This window comes from Salmo trutta, chromosome 3, assembly GCF_901001165.1.
Source record: "Salmo trutta chromosome 3, fSalTru1.1, whole genome shotgun sequence".
Classification (NCBI taxonomy): Eukaryota; Metazoa; Chordata; class Actinopteri; order Salmoniformes; family Salmonidae; genus Salmo; species Salmo trutta.
Genome location: NC_042959.1, coordinates 23,050,700 through 23,076,519, shown reverse-complemented (window position 1 = coordinate 23,076,519; position 25,820 = coordinate 23,050,700). Strand labels below are relative to the sequence as shown.

General features: G+C 45.3%; 1 protein-coding gene across 1 annotated transcript in view; it reads left to right on the top strand.

Annotated features, from left to right (window-relative positions):
• LOC115170583 (rap guanine nucleotide exchange factor 2-like) overlaps positions 1-25,820 on the top strand; it is a 153,006-nt gene that overhangs the window by 55,057 nt on the left and 72,129 nt on the right. Inside the window, 2 exon segments of the mRNA XM_029726850.1 lie at positions 11,875-11,958; positions 21,584-21,659. Coding sequence (XP_029582710.1) covers positions 11,875-11,958; positions 21,584-21,659 — 160 coding nt within the window.

Here is a 25,820-nt window from a genome sequence, read left to right as displayed (position 1 = left end):
GACAAATTCTGCACATTTGGGCAGACTTGATACAAAATACTGTGCAGTATTGCAAAGCTTCACTGGATCAATCTAAAACTTGGCACACACACTGCTCCCATCTAGTGGCCAGAATCTAAATTGTGCTTAAAATGCAATATTATAGCTTTTCTCTTGCATTTCAAAGAAGATGGAACAAAAAAAAGATTTTTTTTCTGTTTGTATTACATTATTTTCACATTTCCACAAAATTCAAAGTGCTTCCTTTCAAATGGTATCAATAATATGCATATCCTTGCTTCAGGTCCTGAGCTACAAACAGTTAGATTTGTCATTTTAGGTGAAAATTTAAAAAAAGGGTCTGATCCTTAAGAATTTTTTTAAAGAGGGAACTGATTAGAGGACTTGCTTCATTTAGATGAGAGCAGGGCTATTCCAGAATGCCCTATAGTCAGAGGACACACACACACACACACACACACACACACACACACACACACACACACACACACACACACACACAGAGTTGCTCCCATTGGACAAAAGTAGCGGGGGGGGGGGGGGGGCGGTGGTGGTGTCTGGTACCCTGCTGGTAGCTTAGGGCTAGTGTGACATCACTTTCAGCAGTCAGTGTGTGTGTGTGTGTGTGTGTGCACTCGTCTGCCTGTGGTCATGTGTAGTATGTATGTATGCATGAATATTTTGGCCCAGGGTAGGGGATTCCTCTTGTAGACATTCATACTGTGGTTCTCTTCCTGGATAAGTGCTGGGAGCAGACAGTGGGAGAATAAGATGCAGTCTCCCCCTGTGGAGAATCTGATTAAGGATCTTTAGCTGTAGTGGTGCCCTTTACCTTTTTTTCTATTTTTTACAATGAGTTCTGACTACCTGGGCACTATGAGGCGTTACAACCAGACTGTTAGAAATCCTGATGGACCCTTTTTAAGGTAAACACAGTTCCTGAGATTAAAGCATGGACAGCACATTTTGGATAGGGAGGTGAAGGACTCTCAATCATAGACAGAAGAACTGTCAATCATAGGCAGTACATTTTGGATAGGATGGTGTACTGTCAATCATAGACAGCACATTATGCATAGGGAGGTGGACAGTCAATTGTTACAAGGCTAAGCAACTCTTATCTTACTCCAATTCTGTCCAAACCTGAAATCCCAAAGTGAGGTTGATAGTGTGTGTGCTACAGGCGATACACTGCCATCTTAGTACATCAGGTTATAAACCAAGAGTATTTCACTTGACAGGAATTGATTATACCCTCCAGCAGTCCTCATCTCTGGGTTTCCCTCTTCCCTGGTATGTGTGTGTGCAGTGCTCGCACCCAGCTCATTGAAAGGTTTCCCCTTACCAGTGTGTGTGTGTGCCTTGCGTCCCCTGTGTGCCTTGCGTCCCCTGTGTGCCTTGCGTCCCCTGTGTGCCTAGCGTCCCCTGTGTGTGTGTGTAGCACTCGCACGCAGCTGATGGAAAGTTTTCCCCTCACCATCTCATACTCACAATAGGGTCCTACTGTAATCAGCTGGGAATGTGCCCGCTCGCTTCTGGAAACAAGGTCATCTGATCTGGGAAAAGAACTGGGAGAAATAACATGTCCCATCCAAACAACGCTTAGGGAACATTGCATTTCCATCCTTCTGAATGTGCAGATCTAGATTGAGTAGAGTTTTGTTTACTATGAGAAACGCCACTCCAATGGACAAAACACACCGTACTGTTGATTCAATGTGTCAGCTGAGGCTATACTGGCTGATGGCAATGAGTGATGGTCTCTGTAGGAATTGGGGAGTGTCATGTCAGTATTGGGGTTAGCAATATTCTGTAGTAAAAACCATCATATAAAACACTGCAAACAGTGGAGGCTCCTCAGATGAGGAAGGGGAGGACCATACTACTCAGTGAATGTTTTCAAAATAGTGAAACATTACACATTTTTTAGATATGTATATATTTAGTATCGTTTTATGTCACCAAATAACGGATTTGCAATGAAGGTATACAGTAGCCTCAACAACACTCAATTGGGTAGCACCCTGGTGTAGCCAGAGGACAGCTATTTTCTGTCCTCTGTGTACATTGACTTCAATACAGAACTTAGGAGGCTCATGGTTCTCACCCCCTTCCAAAGACTTACTATAATAATTATGACTTCCCGAGGACGTCCTCCAACCTATCAGAGCTCTTGCAGTATGAACTGACATGTTGTCCATCCAATCAAAAGTGACTCAGTGAGATGCTAGTTGAAAGGTTTTAAACAAATTAATTTCTTCAAAATTGTATGAACTGTGTGCCAGTGATCAGGGGTGTATTCATTCCGCTAATTCTGTTTTGCGAAATGTTTCTTAAATGGAAGCAAACGGGGCTGGACCTACCTAAATTTGTCCAAAAGAAACTCTTAGTTTTGTTGCAAAATGTTAGCAACTGTTTGGATTAATGATTACACCCTAGATCGACTAGATGCTGGCAAGAGTGTGCAAGGTGGTATTGAATATGTCACTGTCACCTTGATTACTCCAATTTGTCTCTGTATCTGTGCACCTACGTTATAAACTTTCATTTGTAGGCTAGGTTTTAGCGACTTCGTGATGTGTATAGGGCAAATTTGAGTATCATGTAGTCACTTAAACCTATCGATGTTACATTGAGCTGAGTGTCATTCATATTCCATTCAGTCATCCAATATGCTGTAATAGAACTAAGGCCACCGACTGCCACTAACTTTTGCCTTGCAAAAGTATTCAGACCCCTTGGATTTCTCTACATTTTGTGTTATGAAGTGGGATTAAAATAGATTTGTCATTTTTTGTCAACAATATACACAAAATACTCTGTCAAAGTTGGACATTTTAATTGTTGTTTTTTTTAAGATTAAGAAAAAATATAACAAACGTAGTCGTTGCATGCTAAGTATTCAGCCCCTTTTTTTAGGCAAAATTAAGTTAGTAAAGCTGTAAAATTTGGCTTAACAAATCACAAAGTTACATGTACAAAAATAATAGCAGTTGACATGATTTAGAAATTACCCTTCTGTCCCCCATATATACAACATCTGTAAGGTCCCTCCATGTATTGAATTTCAAGCATCATAAAAAGGGCAGTGATTTGGTAGATGTGTAACAATAACAAATCAGACATTTAATATTTCTGTAAGCATGGTCAAGTTACTTATGTTATTAAACCACTAGACACCTCAAAGATACAGTTGTCCTTCTGAAGTGAGCTGCAGGGCCGGAATGAAACTGCACAGGGATGTGGCCATTGGTGATTTTAAAACCGCTACAGAGTTCAATGGCTGTGAAGGGAGAACTGAGGATGCATCAACATTGTAGTGACTCCCCAATAATGACCTAAATGGCAGAGTGAAAAGATGAACATAAATATACAGAATACAAATATTCCAAAACGTGTCTTGTATGCATCAAGGCACTAACTGCAAAAAACATGGCAAAGGAATACACTTTTTGGCCTACATTTTCAAGCATGCTGGTGGCCGCATCATGGTAGGAGTATGCTTGACATCAGCAAATACCCTTTCAGGATGATAAAAAGAAACAATGGCGCGAAGCACAGGGAAAATGGTAGAGCAAACCTGCTTCAGTCTGCTTTACACCAAACACTGGGAGAGGAATTCACCTTTCAGCAGGACAATAACCTAAAACACAAAGCCTAATTTCAACTGGAAATGCTTACCAAGATGACCGTGGATGTTCCTGAGTGTCCAAGTTAGAGTTTGACTTAATTCTGCCAACCATTTCAAAACATGTAGCTATCACCAAGTTTCCTGGTATGGGGTTAATTTAGATGGCAATACTTTTATGTACTGTAGTCAAAAGGGGATTGTTCTGACAGTCTCTGACCTCATTTGGGGCGTGACTACTAACTATGGAGAGATTCTCTTAAAATCACATTCATATTTTAACAAAAATACTTTCTGCATTTTTCATACTTTATGCACAACGTATTGGATGGAAACTTGACATAAATGGGAGAGACTTTCCAAGTTACAGTATTTCGTTCATACAATTTTTAATGACATCACAAAATGAAAACCCATGTGACATTAGTTTTCTATAGCTCCCCACTGACCATTCCCCACATTGTTACAAATATTGTTCCAGTATCCACGTTTGACCGTGTGAGAGTTTTGGCAAAAACACTGTCTGTGAAACAAATACATTCCTTTGGTTGATACTAAAAGAGGGAAAGAAAGTCTCCTCCTCCTGTAATTTACAACAGGGTGTGAATTGTTGACCATCCAGCAGCTACCCCCCCCCCCACCCCTGAAGTGAGAGAGAGGGGCCTGGTTACTGTCAACCCCCGCCAGTCTCATCTGGCCCATTCTGATTCTCACAGGACAGTCATATGACTAAGCAAAAACAGGTTTTGGGAAATGTTTGCGATTGTATAAAAACAAAAATCACATTTTATATAAATATTCAGACCCTTAACTCAGTACTTTGTTGAAGCAGCGATTACAGCCTTGAGTCTTCTTGGGTATGATGCTACAAGCTGGGCACACCTGTATTTGGGGAGTTCCTCATGTTCTTATCTGCAGATCCTCTCAAGCTCTGTCAGGTTGGATGGGGAGCGTCGCTGCAAAGCTATTTCCAGGTCTCTCCAGTGATGATCGATCGGGTTCAAGTCCGGGCTCTGGCTGGGCCACTATTCAAAGACTTGTCCCCAAGCCACTCCTGCATTGTCTTGGCTATGTGCTTAGGGTCATTGTCCAGTTGGAAGGTGAACCTTTCCCCCAGTCTGAGGTCTTGAGCGCTCTGGAGCAGGTTTTCATCAAGGATCTATCTTTACTTTGCTCCGTTCATCTTTCCCTCGGATCCTGAATAGTTTCCCAGTTACTGCTGCTGAATAACATCTCCACAGCATGATGCCACCACCGTGCTTCACCATAGGGATGGTGCCAGGTTTCCTCCAGATGTGATGCTTGGCATTCAGGGCAAAGAGTTCAATTTTGGTTTCATCATGGTCTGAGAGTCCTTTTTCGGTGCTTTTTGGTAAACTCCAAGTGGACTGTTGTGCCTTTTACTGAGGAGTGGCTTCTGTCTGGCCACTCTACCATAAAGGCCTGATTTGGTGGAGTGCTGTAGAGATGATTGTCCTTCTGGAAGGTTCTCCCACAGAGTAACTCAAGAGCGACTATCGGATTCTTGGTCACCTCCCTGACCAAGGCCCTTCTCCCCCGATCAGTTTGGCTGGGCGGCCAGCTTTAGAAAGAGTCTTAGTGTTTCCAAACTTCTTCCATTGAAGAGTGATGGAGGCTACTGTGTTCTTGGGGACCTTCAATGCTACAGGAATTTTTTTGGTACCCTTCCCCAGATCTGTTCCTCGACACAATCCTGTCTCGGAGCTCTATGGACAATTCCTTCAACCTCATGGCTTGGTTTTTGCTCTGACATGCACTGTCAACTGTAGGACATTATATAGACAGGTGTGCCTTTCCAAATCATGTCCAATCAATATAATTCACCACAGGTGGACTCCAATTAAGTTGTAGAAACATCTAAATGATGATCAATAGAAAAAGGGTGCACCTGAGCTCAATTTCGAGTCTCATGGCAAAGGGTCTGAATACTTATGTAAATAAGGTGTTTCTGTTTTATTTTAATTTGCAAACATATTTAAAAAAAAACAACTGTTTTTTGCTTTGTCATTATGGGGTATTGTGTGTAGATTGAAGATTTTTTATTTAATCAATGTGGAAAAAGGGAAGGTGACTGAGTACTTTCTGAATGCACTGTATACTGTAGTTTAGCAGACACACCCCTTTGGAAATAGGCTTGGGCTGTCCCCCACCCACTCCAACATCATTTGATCATCATTTTATAAAGTGTCTCATGAGAATATTGATGTTCATTAAAAGAAAACAGTTCCACTCCAGCTTCTAACACACCCAGAGACCCTCAGCTCCTCTCCTACCTTACATCCTGTCTGAAGATGAGATGTGGTGTTCGGGCTTGTCATTGCTGAGCGCTTCTCAGACGATTGTTTCTCCGAAAATGCTCATGACCCAGTTCAGTCAAGCTGTCGTGGCGCATAAGGCTCTTCTGTCTCCTACTACTTTGTGTTCTGTGCTCCTCTCCTCCTTAGCGATGTGCAAGGGAGCGAGTGCCTCTGCGTGCCAGCGATTAATAATTGAACATTTCATTTGGACTGCGAGGGAGGAGATGAGGACGATATTGGGGGGAACAAGTGCATCAGGGGAAAGGAGGGAAAACGGTGAAGGAGAGAGATGGGGAGGGGGAGGGAAGTAGGATTCACACTGCATCAGTAGGGTGTGCTATACTCAGCCTTATTATCTCCAGAGTGAAGGTGTGGAGAGAAGGGGGTGGGGGGGATTACTTTGTACTCTGATGAGAAACTCTCACTCAGTATAATCTCTCGCTCTGTCTTTATATGTGTGTGTGTGTGTGTGTGTGTGTGTATGAACTTGTCTGTTTGTTTGGCCATGCATTCATCCCCATCCGTCCCACCACTAGATGTGAGTGGGACACAAACCTTGGGTGTACCATATTTGCCATCGAATGGGTTTCCTCCGGACTACCTTTCAGAGCTCTCTGCTGGTGGGACTCGATGAACATGCTGACCAATAATTACACACGACTGGCCGATTAGCACTAGATTTAAAGGGAACCCAATGACAAGACAACACTTTAATAGCACCTGCAGCATGTACAGGGTGTGCAGCCACAGCAATCTGCTCTGTAGTTAGTGTAAGACTGAACTACGATGATGAAGCAGTTTAGTCCTTGTTATAGTGTGATTTGGTAGAGACTAGATGAGTAAACCCATAGCAAAGTGAAACACTTGGCCATTGAACTTATAGAGGTATTGTATCTTTATTTGTTCACTCTGTTGTCGCAGAGAATTTCCCTGCGCCACAGAATTGACATCAATTCACTTCAGTGGTCTTCCTCGCTCGCTCAAATTCTACAGCACCAGACAGAATAAATGTCCTACTACTGTAGGTCCTATCAAAACTGATTTCCCGTTTGAATGCATTTATTTTTTAATAATCAAATCCTCCTGCTGCAGTATTATTTTACTCCTGCGACGAAAGTTCTCCCATCTCCACAGATGACCTCTGGAGCTCTGTCAGAGTGACCATTGAGTTCTTGGCCACCTCCCTGACCAAGGCCCTTCTCCTCTGATTGCTCAGTTTGGCTGGGTGGACTGCTCTCGAAAGAGTCTTGGTGGTTCCAAACTTCTTCCATTTAAGAATGATGGAGGCCACTGTGTTCTTGTGGACATTCAATGCTGCAGAAATGATTTAGTACCCTTCCCCAGATCTGTGCCTCGACACAATCCTGTCTTGGAGCTCTATGGACAATTCCTTCAACCTCGTGGCTTTGTTTTTGTTCTGACATTCACTGTCAACTGTGGAACCTTATATAGACAGGTGTGTGTGCCTTTCCAAATCATGTCCAATCAATTGAATTTACCACAGGTGGACTCCAATCAAGTTGTAGAAACATCTCAAGGATGATCAATGGAAACAGGATGCATCTGAGTTCAATTTAGCAAAGGGTCTGAATACTGATGTAAATAAGGTATTTCTGTTTTTTAAACTTGTTTTTGCTTTGTCATTATGGGGTATTGTGTGTCATGATTTTTTTTTTAATAAGTCTAACGTAACAAAATGTGGAAAAAGTCGGAGTCTGAATACACCTCATTCCAGGGTTTTTCTTTATTTTTACTATTTTCTACATTGTAGAATAATAGTGAATACATCAACTATAAAGTAACATATATGGACTTATGTAGTAACAAAAGTGTTACTCAAATTATATTTGAGATTGTTAAAAGTAGCCAACTTTTTGCCTTGATGACGGCTTTGCACAGTTTTGGCATTCTCTCAACCAGCTTCATGAGGTAGTCACCTGAAATGCATTTCAATTAACAGATGTGCCTTAAGTTAATTTGTGGAATTTCTTTCCTTAATGTGTTTGAGCCAATCAGTTGTGTTGTGACTAGATAGGGGTTGTATACAGAAAATAGCCCTGTTTGGTAAAAGACCAAGTCCATATTATGGCAAGAACAGCTCAAATAAACAGAGAAACAACAGTCCATTACTTGTAAGACATGAAGATCAGTCACTCGGGAAAATTTCAAGAGCTTTGAAAGTTACTTCGAGTGCAATTGCAAAAACCATCAAGTGCTATGATGAAACTGGCTTTCATGAGGACTGCCACAGGAAAGGAAGACCCAGAGTTACCTCTGCTGCAGAGGATAAGTTCATTCGAGTTACCAGCCTCAGAAATTGCATCCCAAATAAATGCTTCACAGAGTTCAATTAACAGACACATTGCCACATCAGCCATTCAGAGGAAACTGCATCAATCAGGCCTTCATTGTCGAATTGCTGCAAAGAAACCACTACCAAAGGACACCATTAATAAGAAGAGACTAGCTTGGGCCAAGAACATGAGCAATGGACACATTTGTCTTTCGGTCTGATGAGTCCAAATTGGAGATTTTTGGATCCGACCACTGTGTCATGAAACGTAGAGTAGGTGAACGGATGATCTCCGCATGTGTAGTAACCACCGTGAAGCATGGAGGTGATGGTGTGGGGGTGCTTTGCTGCTGACACTGTCTGTGATTTATGTAGAATTCAAGGCACGCTTAACCAGCATGGCCACCACAGCATTCTGCAGCCATACGCCAGTCCCACTAAGCCCAAACCAGATGGGATATCATTTGTTTTTCAACAGGACAATGACCCAACACACCTCCAGGCTGTGTAAGGACTATTTGACTAAGAAGGAGAGTGCTGCATCAGATGACCTGGCCTCCACAATCACCCAACCTCAACCCAATTGAGTTGGTTTGGGATGAGTTGGACCGCAGTGAAGTAAAAGCAGCCAACAAGTGCTCAGCATATGTGGGAACTCCTTCAAGACTGTTGGAAAAGCATTCCAGGTGAAGCTGGTTGAGAGAATGCCAAGAGTGTTCAAAGGGTGGCTACTTTGAAGAATCAAAAATGTAATGTATTTTGATTTGTTTAACACTTTAATTTAGTTACTACATGATTCCATGTGTTATTTCATAGTTTTGACGTCTTAGCTATTATTCTACAATGTAAAAATGTAAAATACCCTGGAATGAGTAGGTGTCCAAACTTTTGACTAGAGTGTATATATATATTACACACACACACACACACTACTGTTCAAAAGTTTGGGGTCATTTTAGACATTTTACTTGTTTGTGAAAGAAAAGCAAAAAAATGTTGGTCCATTTTAAAATAATATCAAATTGATCAGAAATACAGTGTAGACATTGTTGATGTTGTAAATGACTATTGTAGCTGGAAGTGGCTGATTTTTAATGGAATATCAACGTAGGCGTACAGAGGCCCATTTTATCTTCAACCATCACTCCTGTGTTCCAATGGGACGTTGTTAGCTAATCCAAGTTTATAATTTTAAAAAGCTAATTGATCATTAGAAACCCCTTTTGCAATTATGTTAGCACAGCTGAAAACTGTTGTTCTGATGTAAAGAAGCAATTAAACAGGCCTTTTTTAGACTAGTTGAGTAACTGGAGCATCAGCATTTGGTTTCGATTACAGCCTCAAAATGTCCAGAAACCAAGTACTTTATTCTGAAACTCGTCAGTCTATTCTTGTTCTGAGAAATGAAGGCTATTCCATGCGAGAAATTGCCAAGAAACTGATTCTCGTACAACGCTGTGTACTACTCCCTTCACAGAACAGCGCAAACTGACTCTAACTAGAATAGAAAGAGTGGGAGGCCCCGGTGCACAACTGTGCAAGAGGACAAGTACATTATTGTCTAGAAGGCCAGCATCCCGGAGTCGCCTCTTCACTGTTGACGTTGAGACTGGTGTTTTGCGGGTACTATTTAATAAAGCTGCCAGTTGAGGACTTGTGAGGCGACTGTTTCTCAAACTAGACACTCTAATGTACTTGTCCTCTTGCTCAGTTGTGCACTGGGGCCTCCCACTCTTTCTATTCTGGTTAGGGCCACTTTGCACTGTTCTGTGAAGGGAGTAGTATACGGAGTTGTATGAGATCTTCAGTTTATTGGCAATTTCTCGCATGGAATAGACTCAATTTCCCAGAACAAGAATAGACTGACGAGTTACCACATGAGGGAGGAGGATGTCTTCCTTGTAATGCACAGCGTTGAAATTGCCTGCAATGACAACAAGCTCAGTCCGATGATGCTGTGACACACTGACCCAGACCATGACAGACCCTCCACCTCCAAATCGATTCCGCTCCAGAGTACAGGCCTCGGTGTAACGCTCATTCCTTCGACGATAAACGCGAATCCGACCATCACACCCGGTGAGATAAAACCGCGTCCGTGAAGAGCACTTTTTGCCAGTCCTGTCTGATCCAGCGACGGTGGGTTTGTGCCCATAGGCGACGTTGTTTCTGGTGATGTCTGGTGAGGACCTGCCTTACAACAGGCCTACGAGCTCTCTGTCCAGCCCCTCTCAGCCTATTGCGGACAGTCTGAGCACTGATGGAGGGACTGTGCGTTCCTGGTGTAACTCAGGCAGTTGTTGCCATCCTGTACCTGTCCCACAGGTGTGATGTTCGGATGTACCGATCCTGTGCATGTCTTGTTACACGTGGTCTGCCACTGCGAGGACAATCAGATGTCCGTCCTGTGTCCCTTTAGCGCTGTCTTAGGAGTGTCACAGTACGGACATTGCAATGTATTGCCCTGGCCACATCTGCAGTCCTCATGCCTCCTTGCAGCATGCCTAAGGTACGTTCACGCAGTTGATCAGGGACCCTGGGTATCTTTCTTTTGGTGTTTTTCAAAGTCAGTAGATAGGACACTAAAGAGGCCTAAGTTTTCATAATTGTGACCTTAATTGCCAGGTCGGGAGACCAAATGTTCCTCCACGTTACCGTAATCACACCATGAGTAGTTAATCATGAAACGTACACCTCCACCTTTCTTTTTCAATGAGAGTTATTGGGGAACCCCACTGGCTGAATGGACAGAGACAGTATTTCCTGAGAGAGCCATGATTCCATAAAACAGAACGATAGTCTGGAAGGAAATCCTTGCCCTGAGCTTGTCTACTTTGTTGTCCAGGACTGTATATTAGCGAGCAATATACTCGGAAGTGGTGGATGTTATGCATGCCTCCTCTGACGAGAAGCCCACTCTTTATTCCTCTTCTCCGGCGGCGGCGTTTTGGAGCAGCCCCCGGGATGAATGGAACTGCCTCGGGGTGTTCAAACAAAGGATCCAATTTAGGGAAATCAAATTTCTGGTTGAAACGCTGTTGATTAATTGCCGATCTTATAGCCACCAATTAATTTGGGCTTTTGTCAATAATGCAAGAAACGTTCTGAGCAAGTAATGTATGAAATAACACGCACACAAAAATACTGCATAGTTGACTCGGAGCTAGAAACAGAGCGACCATGTCTGTCGGTGCCATCAGTAGAGACACCGTAATGTGTCGGTGCCATCAGTAGAGACACTGTAATGTGTCGGTACTGGTATTTCCTCCTAGATCTGAACTATCAATGGGCTGTTTTATGTTAGATCTATTTGATTAGTTTTCTTGGCAAGCCATGGTTCTCTATCAGAAAACCCTCTCAATGGACTATTGAATCCGCCCTCATTGTACTGTAGTCCTCTGCTTCTTCTGGCTACTATAAACAGCAAATCTGACATTATCGTCACTGGAATTGCCAACTAGGGAGTTTTCTATTCGGAAGCTGGACAACTTTGTGTGTGTCATCCACTCTGTTGTACTGCTCAGGGTTAGTGTGAGTTTGTCTGTGACGTGTAGCACGCTGTCTGTGTTTTCACTTGGGTGTGTGTGCAGGTTTGAATTTGCGATTCACCAGTTCAATTCTCTCCTCTTTCACAGCCCGGATGACGTCGGAAGCTGCTGGTATATCCTACTGTCCGGGTCCGTCTTCATCAAGGAGTCCATGTTCCTGCCAAGAAGCAGGTACGAACAACAGCAAGTTGGGACTGGATTTGATCAAATTGTCGGCCATTTTGTAATCACATTTTTGACCCAAGGGTCTCTTATGTCAGAGTAGGACTATATGTGCATTGGACTACAGGTGCAGACAAGTGAATAAAACTATGATTAATGTCACTGACAGAAATGTTAGTCTCATGACTGAAATGTTAGGCTCACTGACTGAATTATTCGTCCCCCCCCGACTGAATTATTTGTCTAGCAGACTAAAATGTTAGTCTCAATTAATAAACGCAGTGATGAAATCCAGACTTGCATGCGGGATTCGCTTTCCCGACTGTGGGTGTCTTGAAACAATGCTCCTTTATGTAAAAAATTGGCAATACGAAGCACAGTGACTTAAGAAGCTTAGCTCTAATTATTCTGTCATATCTCAGGGTCAGTAACACTCATAGCTCATATGCATGTCTGGAGCATCGTTGCCACAGTCCCGCGTTCCACTCCATCTGAAAAATGCCAAGAATCGGACAGCCGCTCCCCACGCTCAAATTGAACCTTTCCCCTTTCCAAGGTGAAAGTGTGTCTCCTTGAGAGGGATTTGAGGATATTGGCAGATTAGACTTTAATGCTTGAGAGACAACCACTAGGGATAAGGGGTCTGAAAATGTTTGCTCAGCGTATGATGCAGGCACACAGGGAGGCACTTAGTTGTGTCGGAGGAGCTGTATGGGTTTAATATTAGCCCACTTAGTTGTGCAGGAGGAGCTATATGGGTATAATATTAGCCCACTTAGTTGTGCAGGAGGAGCTATATGGGTTTAATATTAGCCCACTTAGTTGTGCAGGAGGAGCTATATGGGTGTAATATTAGCCCACTTAGTTGTGCAGGAGGAGCTATATGGGTATAATATTAGCCCACTTAGTTGTGCAGGAGGAGCTATATGGGTTTAATATTAACCCATCTGTTTTTGGAATAATACACAGTACACTGACAGATAATCATATCACCTGTGCTGTTTCAGCCCAATCTTTACAATACATGAAGGGAAAGATAATGTACAGTTGAAGTGGGAAGTTTACATACACTTAGGTTGAAGTCATTAAAACTCGTTTTTCAACCACTCCACAAATTTCTGGTTAACAAACTATAGTTTTGGCAAGTCGGTTAGGACATCTACTTTGTGCATGACACAAGTCATTTTTCCAACAATTGTTTACAGACAAATTATTTCACTTATAATTCACTGTATCACAATTCCAGTGGGTCAGAAGTTTACATACACTAAGTTGACTGTGCCTTTTTAAACAGCTTGGAAAATTCCACAAAATGATGTCATGGCTTTAGGAGCTTGGAATAGGCTAATTGATGTCATTTGAGTCAATTGGAGGTGTACCTGTGGATGTATTTCAAGGCCTGCCTGCAAACTCAGGGCCTCTTTGCTTGACAACATGGGAAGATCAAAAGAAATCAGCCAAGACCTCCAAATTGTAGACCTCCACAAGTCTGGTTCATCCTCGGGAGCAATTTCCAAACGCCTGAAGGTACCACGATCTTCTGCACAAACAATAGTACGCAAGTATAAACCCCAATGGGACCACGCAGCCTTCATAGCGCTCAGGAAGGAGACGCGTTCTGTCACCTAGAGATGAACGTACTTTGGTGCGAAAAGTGCAAATCAATCCAAGCACAGCAGCAAAGGACCTTGTGAAGATGCTGGAGGAAGCAGTTACAAAAGTATCTATCTATATCCACAGTAAAACAAGTCCTATATCAGCGTAACTTGAAAGGCCGCTCAGCAGGGAAGAAGCCACTGCCCCAAAACTGCCATAAAAAGCCAGACTACGGTTTGCAACTGCACATGGGGACAAAGATCGTACTTTTTGGAGAAATGTCCTCTGGTCTGATGAAACAAAAATAGAACTGTTTGGCCATAATGACGATCATTATGTTTGGAGGAAAACGGGGGAGGCTTGCAAGCCAAAGAAAACCATCTCAACCGTGAAGCATGGGGGTGGCAGCATCATGCTGTGGGGGTGCTTTGCTGCAGGAGGGACTGGTGCACTTCACAAAATAGATGCCATCATGAGGCAGGAAAAGTATGTGGATATATTGATGCAACATCTCAAGACATCAGTCAGGAAGTTAAAGCTTGGTCGCGAATGGGATCTTCCAAATGGACAATGACCCCAAGCATACTTACAAAGTTGTGGTACATTGACTTAAGGACAAGAAAGTCAGGGTATTGGAGTGGACATCACAAAGCCCTGACCTCAATCCTATAGGAAATTTGTGGGCAGATCTGAAGAAGCGTGTGTGAGCAAGGAGGCCTACAAACCTGGCTCAGTTACACCAGCTCTGTCAGGAGGAATGGGCCAAAATTCACTCAACTTATTGTGGGAAGCTTGTGGAAGGCTACACAAAACGTTTGACCCAAGTTAAACAATTTAAAGTCAATGCTACCAAATACTAATTGAGTGTATGTAAACTTCTGACCCACTGGGAATGTGATGAAAGAAATCAAAGCTGAAAGAAATCATTCTCTCTACTATTATTCTGACATTTCACATTCTTAAAATAAAGTGGTGATCCTAACTGACCTTAGACAGGGAATTTTTCCTTGGATTAAATGTCAGGAATTGTGAAAAACTGAGTTTAAATGTATTTGGCTAATGTGTATGTAAACTTCCGACTTCAACTGTATATTTTCATTAATATAACATGGTTAGTCCCAGTCAGCAGGGCTAGAAAAGGGTTAATGGAGGTAGTGCCCTGTATTAACCCTTTATTGATCACACACTTTCCCTTTAATTTGTCTTCATTATTATCACCATTACACTGAGCCTAGCTGATCGCCCACACTTCGCCTGAAGAAACCTCCCTGATCTTCTTGCCTAATGGTAACCACAACCATTCGTCAGCTGTTCCCAGCAAGCCTGGGTCCAGTTTTATAGGAATATAAACCTAATTGCCATGTGAAAATTGACTCCTGTCTTTGTTCCAAATGGCACCCTATTCCTTAGTGCACTAGTTTTGACCAGGGCCCACAGGGAAAAGGAAGCCATTTGGGACCTAACCCTTTACTAACTCTAACTGCTGTCATTTCCTGATGAAAACAAGTTGTGCCGTTGTCTAATGAACTTCTGTAAAGCCTCTGTAAGACGTACAAGGGCATTTCTGTGACAGAGGAAAGGTCTCTGCACATTTTTGCTGTTGTGTGAGTTGTAGTGCTGTTCCCGACCCCAAAAAATGTCGGTTGACCGAGATTCGTTCTGTTCTTTCGACCAATCGTTTGGTCTATGTTTAACCTTCTTCGTTCATATATAGACATATATAGACCCTATTTGTTTGAATAAAATCAACTATATATGCACTGAGCTTGTGTGATGCTTTAAGCACACTGTTTGATTAAATAACTAACACAAATAATCCAGAAAGATCCCGATACTCACACTAACAAAAATGACAGCGAGTCCCTGTGTGACTGGTACACGTTGTCTCATTCTCCTCCCTACTGTCGTGAAAAGGCACCACAGCACAGCAAGTGTTTTTTTGTTTTTTTTTTGTTTTGTTTTTTTGCTCTGTCCGTGCTGAAGCTGAAACGCCATTTAGTTTCTTACTTGTTTCTGATTGATAAATTCTGTTCCCGAAATCCCTAATTTGTTTACGAAAAACATTCCCTATTCCATTTTTTTAATTTTTTTTATTTAACCTTTATTTAACTAGGCAAGTCTGTTAAGAACAAATTCTTATTGACAATGACTGCTGGGCCAATGGTGCGCCGCCCTATGGGACTCCTAATCACGGCCAGATGTTTTTCAGCCTGGATTCAAACCAGGGGCTGTAGTGACCCCTCTTGCACTGAGATGCAGTGCCTTAGACCGCTGCGCCACTCGGGAGCCCTGATCGATTTGACTTAGTTGTGTCAACTACTGGAGATCAAGATAAAGGAGGGTATAGGAGCAAGTGTTGCGTGAGTATTATGTGTTTGAATATTTTTTTTACATTTTTTTTTTAATCTGACCATTTGGAACAGTGTAAACAACACTAAATAAATATGTGTACCAGAAAGTCTGTTGTAACGGGGGGGGGGGGGGGGGGGGGGGGGGTTGTGTGTGTGTGTATTTATTTATTTATTTGTTTTATTTATTTATTTACTGTTGTTTACACTGTTCCAAATGGTAAGATAAAAAAAAAAAACTTAACACACAATACTCACGCAACACTTGCTCCTATACCCTCCTTTATCTTGATCTCCAGTAGTTGACACAACTAAGTCAACTACTGCCTTACAGCAGACTAAAAACAGTTGCATGCATTTGTGAATGCCGGTTTATTTATTGTTCAGGCTATTTATTCAAAGCTCATTTTGTTATTGAATTTTAAAACTAAAATGCTTGATTGCATTTCAAAGCATGAATGTCTCGTGTGATGGCATGAACGAATGAATGGTTAATTGATTGATACAGTAGTCTATATATTGAAATATAGGCCTAAGTACGTTACGGTATTAATACTAAACAGGATACGTTCTTAGGCCTACAGCTCGATGGTGGTTATACAAGGATACTATACAAAGCCTACTAATGATAACTACATTACTTATTATAATGATAATCATCATAATAATAATTGTAGTAACAGTAAGGAGATCAAAAAAAGGGATGGTATAGGAGTGAGAGCTGCGTGGATATTATGTGTGACTAACAGGTGCGCTTACATTAGAGTATTATTTTTCTATCTGTGTGGAACAGTGTAAACAACACTAAATAAATAATACCCTTTATGTTCTAACAAAAACAAATTGTAACGACTATATTACAGCATAGTAAAGATTAAAAACAGCCGAATTTGTGAAATTGCTTTATCCGACATTTTGCCGTTGCTTGAGGCTTGGTGGTCATGGAATCAGTATGCTGTCAAACACTCACAGGGAACAGAAGCAAGATCAGTCTTATTTCCATAGATCTATATAGATTTATAAGCCAGGTATATTTTAACAGTTAAGCTATTGATTATAGACCTAATTAAATTGGTTTCCTCTCTCCTCCAATTTTTTTTGACAATTAGGCCAAGGCAAGGGCTGTTTCCTCGTCTCTGCTGCTGCCTCCGCCGCATTGTTGTCAATTCCAATATGCTGGTTAACTTTGCTATTATGCACATAGCAACATAGGGAAAGGCGGTAATTCTCCTGCGCACTGAAGATTCTTTCAGAACTGTGGAAAGCGACCGTATCCAACGTGGGAGAAAGCACACTTGTTATAATATTAGATTTATTAGTGTTGCACCATTATTTTTACATATAAAAAATATATATACAATTTCAGTATCACATGTCTTAAAGTGATGAACTGTGCCACCCCTGTGGCCTCCACGATGGATTAGTCCACTGAGACGGGCACGAATCAGACGGTTGTCTTGTGCACCACGAAGAGAGAATTTATTTTTGCGACTGTTCGACTAAAGAAATCTCGGTCGACCAACAGGCTATTGACCAAACAATCGACGAGTCGATTAAATGGGGTATGCCATAGTGAGATGCATAATAACAATCATATTTTTTAAATTGTTCCTCACTATGCCAATGTTGTTGTCCAACCCTTGTTTTGAGACATGCTGTTAACACTGAACGTCCAAGCTCAAATTCACAATTATAAGAATGCTTGTTGAATTGAACCTGTAAATCAAGCGCTGTTTGTGGGTTGAATAATTGGATAAGACAAAAAACAGGACCAAAACAGTGCTGTATTGCACAAGATACTTAGACAGCACAATATAGCATATTCAGACACTCCCCACTAGTCAAAATTGTAGCCTGTTGCGTCATAGAGTTAATGTATATGATCTGCAGAGGACGACTGGTGGAAGTAAGGGTCACCCTCTCACTCACACCACCCCACCCCTGGCCTGTACGCTCCCAGGCCTGCAGGAAGTGAGCTATGCACTGGAATGTTGGCCAGAGTACGCACAGCGTAGCTAGAGACAGGCAGACACACACACACACACACACCCTCACACACTCACTCACTCAAACACCAGCAGGAGGGTGCAACTATGAGCGGAGTGAAATGCTGCGATTGATCAGAACTTTCCCGAACTGGATGTACTCTTCCTCAGTCTACAACTACCTAGAAGGACTTTGAGAGGATATACATACCAGATGACAGACCTCTGACAGGTATGAGTTCATTGAGCTTTTCTTTACTTCCAGGCACTAGGCGTGAGTCTGTGACATGTTTTCCCTAGGAGGACCAGCACACAGTAGCACAATGGTAGGTTGTAACTGAAATGATACATTTTCTCCAGCAAGGGAGCTGGTGGGTTGAATGATTAGAGTATATGAAAGATGTCAGGAATGCAAGGCATGTTTTTTAAATTATTATTTTGGTATTGTTAGCGAGAACACTGTGCCTCCAGATCAGCTCAGCAGAAAGATTTGTTGGGTTGAGGTTATATATCCGTTTGGCAACTGAACTAACACTACCTTTACCTTTGTGCTTTTGAATTTGTGGGGAAATATATGAGAGTAGACACTAGGCATGATTTGATGTTTTCAGATGCACTCCACCTGACGTGTACCCAAAATGGATGCACTCCACCCTATTTCAGCGTCATTGAAGCATCAAGTTATATATCGGGAAGTAAAATGTATGAGTCATTAGTCACAAGTCACTTGTGAATTCTTTGCCTGGATGTCGGCTTCTATTTACAGTTCAGGAAGGCTTACCATGTGCCCGAATGGCATTTGTTTGTGTTTGTGTTGGATGGGCGAGAAGGCATCAAATGCTCTGCACTCTTTCGATGCCCTCTAACCATCTGACTGTCTGTTTAGCCTTTGGTCGGTTGGTGTTGGTTGGAGACCTTAAACCATTCGTTTCCCGGTTATGTTTGCATTGACTTTGATTACCCCTGAGGCACTCTCTCCGCCCACCTCCTTGTGGCTTCACCACCTCCAAGCAGCAAAAATCTTGCATAACCAGGGGTTTAATCTTTGTCTGTTAAAAAAGCAATTTGAACTTGTAACCTTTTACTGTTTCCATCTTCTGATTTACATTCCCAAACCGTAAACCTATAGCATTGCTATGACTCGTCTGGCCAGGTGGGGGAAGTTGTAGTGTATTGACGCCTAAACAAGTCCCACATGTGGAAGTCAACCCCCCTTCCCCCTATACCCTCTCTTCATACATAACCTTATTAGCTCATATACTGTGGCATTTTCAGAAAGAACACTATGAAATGGCGTGTCGGAGTACTTATGGAAAGGAATGTAAATGGAAGGGCATGATTGAACACGCTATTTGGTGGTCTCACAGCTAAGAGTGCATAAGCCGCAGGCAGTCTCATCACCGGTCAAGTCAAACAGTAATGATTGGCATTAACCCCACACAGCTTAACACACTCAACATATTGTAGTAGCCCTGCACATCAGTCCTTCTTTTAGAACACGGTTAGACGACATGTTTTAAAAAAAAATCTTGTCAGTCATCAAATATAACCTTGAAATACTATAATTTACGACTAATGGGAACAAACAGGATTGTGAAAGAAGCATTGATAGAGTCACATGTGTAACAGTTTTTATTCCTTCCTGCCCCTTGCCCCAACCTGGGCTTAAACCAGGGACCCCCTGAATACATCAACAACTGCCTCCCATGAAGCATCATTACCTATCGCTTCACAAAAGCCACAGGGGTAACAACGACTTCAAGGTCTCACACCGATTGACCTCATAGATTTGAAACTTTACAAGCGTGCACCACTAACTAGCTAGCCATTTTACACTGGTTACACTCACCCCCTTTGCACTTCTCATTTTCTGCAGCAAACACAAGTCAGAGCCCAACCGAGTGATTCGGGTCCACAGCATCAATGTAACAGTGTTGCTTCCATTCCTCTCCTCGCCCCAACCTGGGCTTGAATCAGGGACCCTCTGAACACATCAGCAACAGTCACCCTTGAAGCATCGTTACACAAAAGCCATGGCCGTACATAGCAAAGAACACAACTACTGCAAGGTCTCAGACCAAGTGGCGTCACCGATTTGAAACACTTTTAGCACACACCGCTAACTAGCTAGTTATTTCATACTGTTTACAATTGGAAGAAAAAACTTGAGTGGCAACTGCAGCATTTATATAAACAAAAACGACATGACATTCTAAAATCCATGTACACTGTGTGTGATTAAAATTGGCAAAAAAACACATTTCTTTCCACAGGGTCGTGGGGTGAGACAGGGATGCAGCTTGAGCCCCACCCTCTTCAACATGTATATCATCGAATTGGCGAGGGCATGGCACTACAACAGTCTGCAGCACCCGGCTTGACCCTACTTGAATCTGAAGTCAAATGTCTACTGTTTGCTGATGATCTGGTGCTTCTGTCCCCAACTGAGAGCAGCCTACAGCAGCACCTAGATCTTCTGCAAAGATTCTGTCAGACCTGGGCCCTAATTGTAAATCTCAGTAAGACAAACATTATGGTGTTCAAAAAAAGGTCCAGTTGCTAGGACCACAAATTCCAGCTCCAGATCATTATTCCTCCTCCACCAAACTTTACAGTTGGTACTATGCATTAGGGCAGGTTGCGTTCTCCTGGCATCTGCCAAACCCAAATTCGTTCGTCGGACTGCCAGATGGTGAAGCGTGATTCATCACTCCAGAGAATACATTTATGTTGCTCCAGAGTCAAATGGTGGAAAGCTTTAAACCACTCCAGCCGATGCTTGGCATTGCACATGGTGATATTAGGCTTGTGTGTGGCTGCTCGGCCATGGAAAACATTTTTTGAAGCTCCCGAAGAACAGTTATTGTGCTGACGTTGCTTCCAGAGGCCGTTTGGATCTCGGTAGTGAGTGTTGCAACCAAGGACAGACGATTTTTACACTACACGCGTCAGCTCTCGGGGGTCCCATTCTATGAGCTTGTGTGGCCTGCCACTTCGCAGCTGAGCCGTTGTTGCTCCTAGATGTTTCCATTTCACAATAAGAGCACTTACAGTTGACCGCTGCAGCTCTAGCTTGGCAGACATTTGACAAACTTGTTGGAAAGGTGGCATCCTATGATGGGGCCACGTTGAAAGTCACTGTGCTCTTCAGTACGGACTATTCTACTGCCAATGTTTGTCTATAGAGATTGCATGGCTGTGTGCTCAATTGTATACACCTGTCAGCAACAGGTGTGGCTGAAATAGACAAATCCACTAATTTGATGGATGTCCATGTACTTTTGTATATGTATGTACACTGGGGGAATTTACACAACATACTTTTTTTTTATGTACTGTTATGTGACTCCCTAATAGTGTATTTGGGAGTCACATCAACACACATTTTGGGGACTGAATGCATCATACAACTCTTGCGGTCTTCATTCTTCATCCAGGAATTTTCCACTTGAAGTGTATTTTTACTCTGACGACTTATCCAACTTCAAATCGAATTGTATTTGTCACATGTACCGAATACAACAGGTGTAGACCTTACTGTGAAATGCTTACTTACAAGCCGTTCAAGAAGGAATGTTTGTCTATCATTTGAACAGGAATAACAGAATTCCAGATTGAATCCCACCGATGCCAAGCAAAATGTATTAAAAGTTGTTTTCCCTAAACTCTTCTTTTTTCTGTCTGTCATTTGTTCTCTCTCACCAGTTTTGGAAAGCGTTCTGCAGGGAGCCTGAGACGTGGATGTGAGTGCATCGTTCTGGAACCTTCGGAGATGATTGTGGTGAGTCCCGCCAGCGTTGCCAACTTTACCACAGAGACGTCACATCGGGCAACAGCACACCGCTTCATATAGTAATATACTGGGACGGGGGTTTATAAAGGCGATTTAGGGCTAGCTTATGGGGACAGGACTTAGCAATGACCTAACATGTTTTATGAGGACTTTTACACCCCATCTAATTTAGATGATGCGCCCACAATGTAAGTTATATTTAATGGCCTTTTATTTTATTTTTGTTGCGACGTAATATCAACTACAAGTAATGCTAGTGCTTCTGTTGACATGGCTTCAGCTATAGTACGTGCAGCAGTTTTCTTGTTCACTGCTCACTCACATACTTAAATGTAATGAATATATAGTGTCTCAGTAATTTCCAGTTATTTTTCACTCTCCAGTCGAAGGCTACAGTCTGTGATGTAACGTTTGACCCACTTGACACAGAACTTTTATAAAAAGCGACGTTAAAAACCAATCAATCCAGCTTTACCAGGACATAAAAGTAGAGGCACAATGCAATCTGCAGTGGAACAGTAGGCCTTGGAAGTGTGCTAGATCTTTAAAGATATGAAAGCCCACTGTTATTTTCTCTCTGACGTGTGCAGGCACACACCACACATAATCATGCGCACACACATAATCGAGCACACACACATGCTACAATTTGACACCAATTTAATCACACATAAATCTCCTATTGCTCTATTTGAATAGAGCAGTCATACTTAACCTATGTGTTAACCACCATCTCCCATACAGTATGGTTGCAACTAAGATATCTTCTTAGTAATCAGTGTCCTATGGATGTCTCTAATAATATTCATATAGGTGGTGCCTTTTTGTTAAATGTGTCTCCAACAGCTAAGCTCCAGCTCTTCTAATAGCCTTCTCTCTGTCCTGCTGTTGATCATTACCCCTTCCTGGCATGGTCCTCGGCTATTATGGGAGCAACAAACTCCCTAGAATTACTAGAATGGCTTTGGAGTGCTATGATACCGAGACACCAGCGGCTCTCACGCAAACCGAACCGATACTCGTACGCGCACACACACTCAAACCAAATCAATACACACGTACACAAACTGATACACATCACATGCACTTTCTCTTGTTCTTTCTCCTCTCTCATACACAGCTCTGTCATCCACCACGGCTCCCCTGCCGTTGCCATAGCAGCAGTTGGTATGGCAGAGTGAGGCAGAGAGATTTGATGTGTAATCCCAAAGGCTAAGTGCTATGAAATGTGAAACCGCAGTAAGGAAGCTGGCGATGGAGGACAGTGTGCCAACTGTAAAGGCCTTAAATGTGTTATTCTAGGACCAGGCATATGTCACCAGGCTACTGCACACGACTGTTAAGTATCAAGTTGTTAAAAGGCTTTTCGTGATCACAGAAAATGTGTTGCTGCAAGATTTTGTACATGTCTTTCTGTCTTCCAATAGCCCATGCCTCATGAAAGTAGCTTTCTTTCTGCCTGCCTTGGCCGGCCGGCCTGCCTGCCTGCCTGCCTCGGCCGGCCTGCCTGCCTGCCTGCCTGCCTCGGCCGGCCGGCCGGCCTGCCTGCCTGCCTGCCTCCGACTGCCTGGGCCTGCCTGCCTGCCTGCCTCGGCCGGCCTGCCTGCCTGCCTGCCTGCCTGCCTCCGACTGCCTGGGCCTGCCTGGGCCGGCCTGCCTGCCTGCCTCGGCCTGCCGGCCTGCCTGCCTGCCTCGGCCTGCCGGCCTGCCTCGGCCTTCCGGCCTGCCGGCCTGCCGAGGCAGGCCGGCAGGCAGGCAGGCAGGCCGGCAGGCAGGCAGGCAGGCCCAGGCAGGCAGGCCGAGGCAGGCCGGCCCAGGCAGTCGCAGGCAGGCAGGCCGGCCCAGGCAGTCGCAGGCAGGCAGGCAGGCAGGCCCAGGCAGGCAGGCCCAGGCAGGCAGGCCCAGGCAGGCCCAGGCAGGCAGGCCCAGGCAGGCCGGCCCAGGCAGGCCCAGGCAGGCCGGCCCAGGCAGGCCCAGGCAGGCCGGCCCAGGCAGGCCCAGGCAGGCCGGCCCAGGCAGGCCGAGGCAGGCCGGCCCAGACAGTCGCAGGCAGGCCGGCCCGCCCAGGCAGTCGCAGGCAGGCCGGCCCAGGCAGGCAGGCCGGCCCAGGCAGGCAGGCAGGCAGGCAGGCCCAGGCAGGCAGGCCCAGGCAGGCAGGCCCAGGCAGGCAGGCCCAGGCAGGCAGGCCCAGGCAGGCAGGCCCAGGCAGTCGGAGGCCGGCTGAGGCGGAAGCCGGCTGAGGCGGAGGCCGGCTGAGGCTGACAGACTGAGGCCGGCTGACAGACTGAGGCGGGCGGGCTGGCTGGCTGGCTGGCTGGCTGGCTGACACTGAGGCTGGCTGGCTGATTGAGACTGGCTGGCTGACTGAGACTGACTGGCTGGCTGAGTCTGGCTGACTGGCTGGCTGGCTGAGACTGGCTGGCTGGCTGGCTGGCTGGCTGGCTGGCTGAGATTGGCTGGCTGGCTGGCTGAGACTGAGGCTGGCTGAGACTGAGGCTGGCTGAGACTGTGGCTGGCTGAGACTGTGGCTGGCTGAGACTGTGGCTGGCTGAGACTGTGGCTGGCTGAGACTGTGGCTGGCTGAGACTGTGGCTGGCTGAGACTGTGGCTGGCTGAGACTGTGGCTGGCTGAGACTGTGGCTGGCTGAGACTGTGGCTGGCTGAGACTGTGGCTGGCTGAGACTGTGGCTGGCTGAGACTGTGGCTGGCTGAGACTGAGGCTGGCTGAGACTGAGGCTGGCTGAGACTGGCTGGCTGAGACTGGCTGGCTGGCTGACTGAGACTGGCTGGCTGAGGCTGGCTGAGGCTAACTGAGACTGAGTCTGGCTGGCTGGCTGAGACTGGCTGGCTGGCTGACTGAGGCTGGCTGGCTGGCTGGGACGGAGGCTTGCTGGGACGGAGGCTGGATGGCTGGGACTGAGGCTGGCTGGCTGGGACTGAGGCTGGCTGGCTGGGACTGAGGCTGGCTGGCTGGGACTGAGGCTGGCTGGCTGGGACTGAGGCTGGCTGGCTGGGACTGAGGCTGGCTGGCTGGGACTGAGGCTGGCTGGCTGGGACTGAGGCTGGCTGGCTGGGACTGAGGCTGGCTGGCTGAGCCTGGCTGGCTGGCTGGCTGAGCCTGGCTGGCTGGCTGGCTGAGCCTGGCTGGCTGGCTGGCTGAGACTGGCTGGCTGGCTGGCTGAGACTGGCTGGCTGGCTGGCTGAGACTGGCTGGCTGGCTGGCTGAGACTGGCTGGCTGGCTGGCTGAGACTGGCTGGCTGGCTGGCTGAGACTGGCTGGCTGGCTGGCTGGCTGAGACTGGCTGGCAGGCTGGCTGAGACTGGCTGGCTGAGACTGGCTGGCTGAGACTGGCTGAGACTGGCTGGCTGGCTGGCTGAGACTGGCTGGCTGACTGGCTGGCTGAGACTGGCTGACTGAGACTGGCTGACTGAGACTGGCTGGCTGGCTAACTGAGACTGGCTGGCTGGCTGGCTAACTGAGACTGGCTGGCTGGCTGGCTGGCTAACAGACTGGCTGACTGAGACTGGCTGACTGAGACTGGCTGGCTGAGGCTGGCTGGCTGAGGCTGGCTGGCTGAGGCTGGCTGGCTGAGACTGGCTGGCACTGAGGCTGGCTGGCACTGAGGCTGGCTGGCACTGAGGCTGGCTGAGACTGAGGCTGGCTGAGACTTAGGCTGGCTGAGACTGAGGCTGGCTGGCTGAGACTGAGGCTGGCTGGCTGAGACTGAGGCTGGCTGGCTGAGACTGAGACTGGCTGGCTGAGACTGAGACTGGCTGGCTGGCTGAGACTGGCTGGCTGGCTGACGCTGGCTGGCTGACTGACTGAGACTGGCTGGCTGGCTGACTGAGACTGGCTGGCTGACTGACTGAGACTGGCTGGCTGGCTGGCTGAGACTGGCTGGCTGAGACTGGCTGGCTGGGACTGGCTGGCTGGGACTGGCTGGCTGACTGGGACTGGCTGGCTGAGACTGGCTGGCTGGCTGGCTGACTGACACTGGCTGGCTGGCTGACTGAGACTGGCTGGCTGAGACTGGCTGGCTGACTGACACTGGCTGGCTGGCTGAGGCTGGCTGGCTGGGACTGGCTGGCTGAGACTGGCTGGCTGACTGAGACTGGCTGGCTGGCTGGCTGACTGAGACTGGCTGGCTG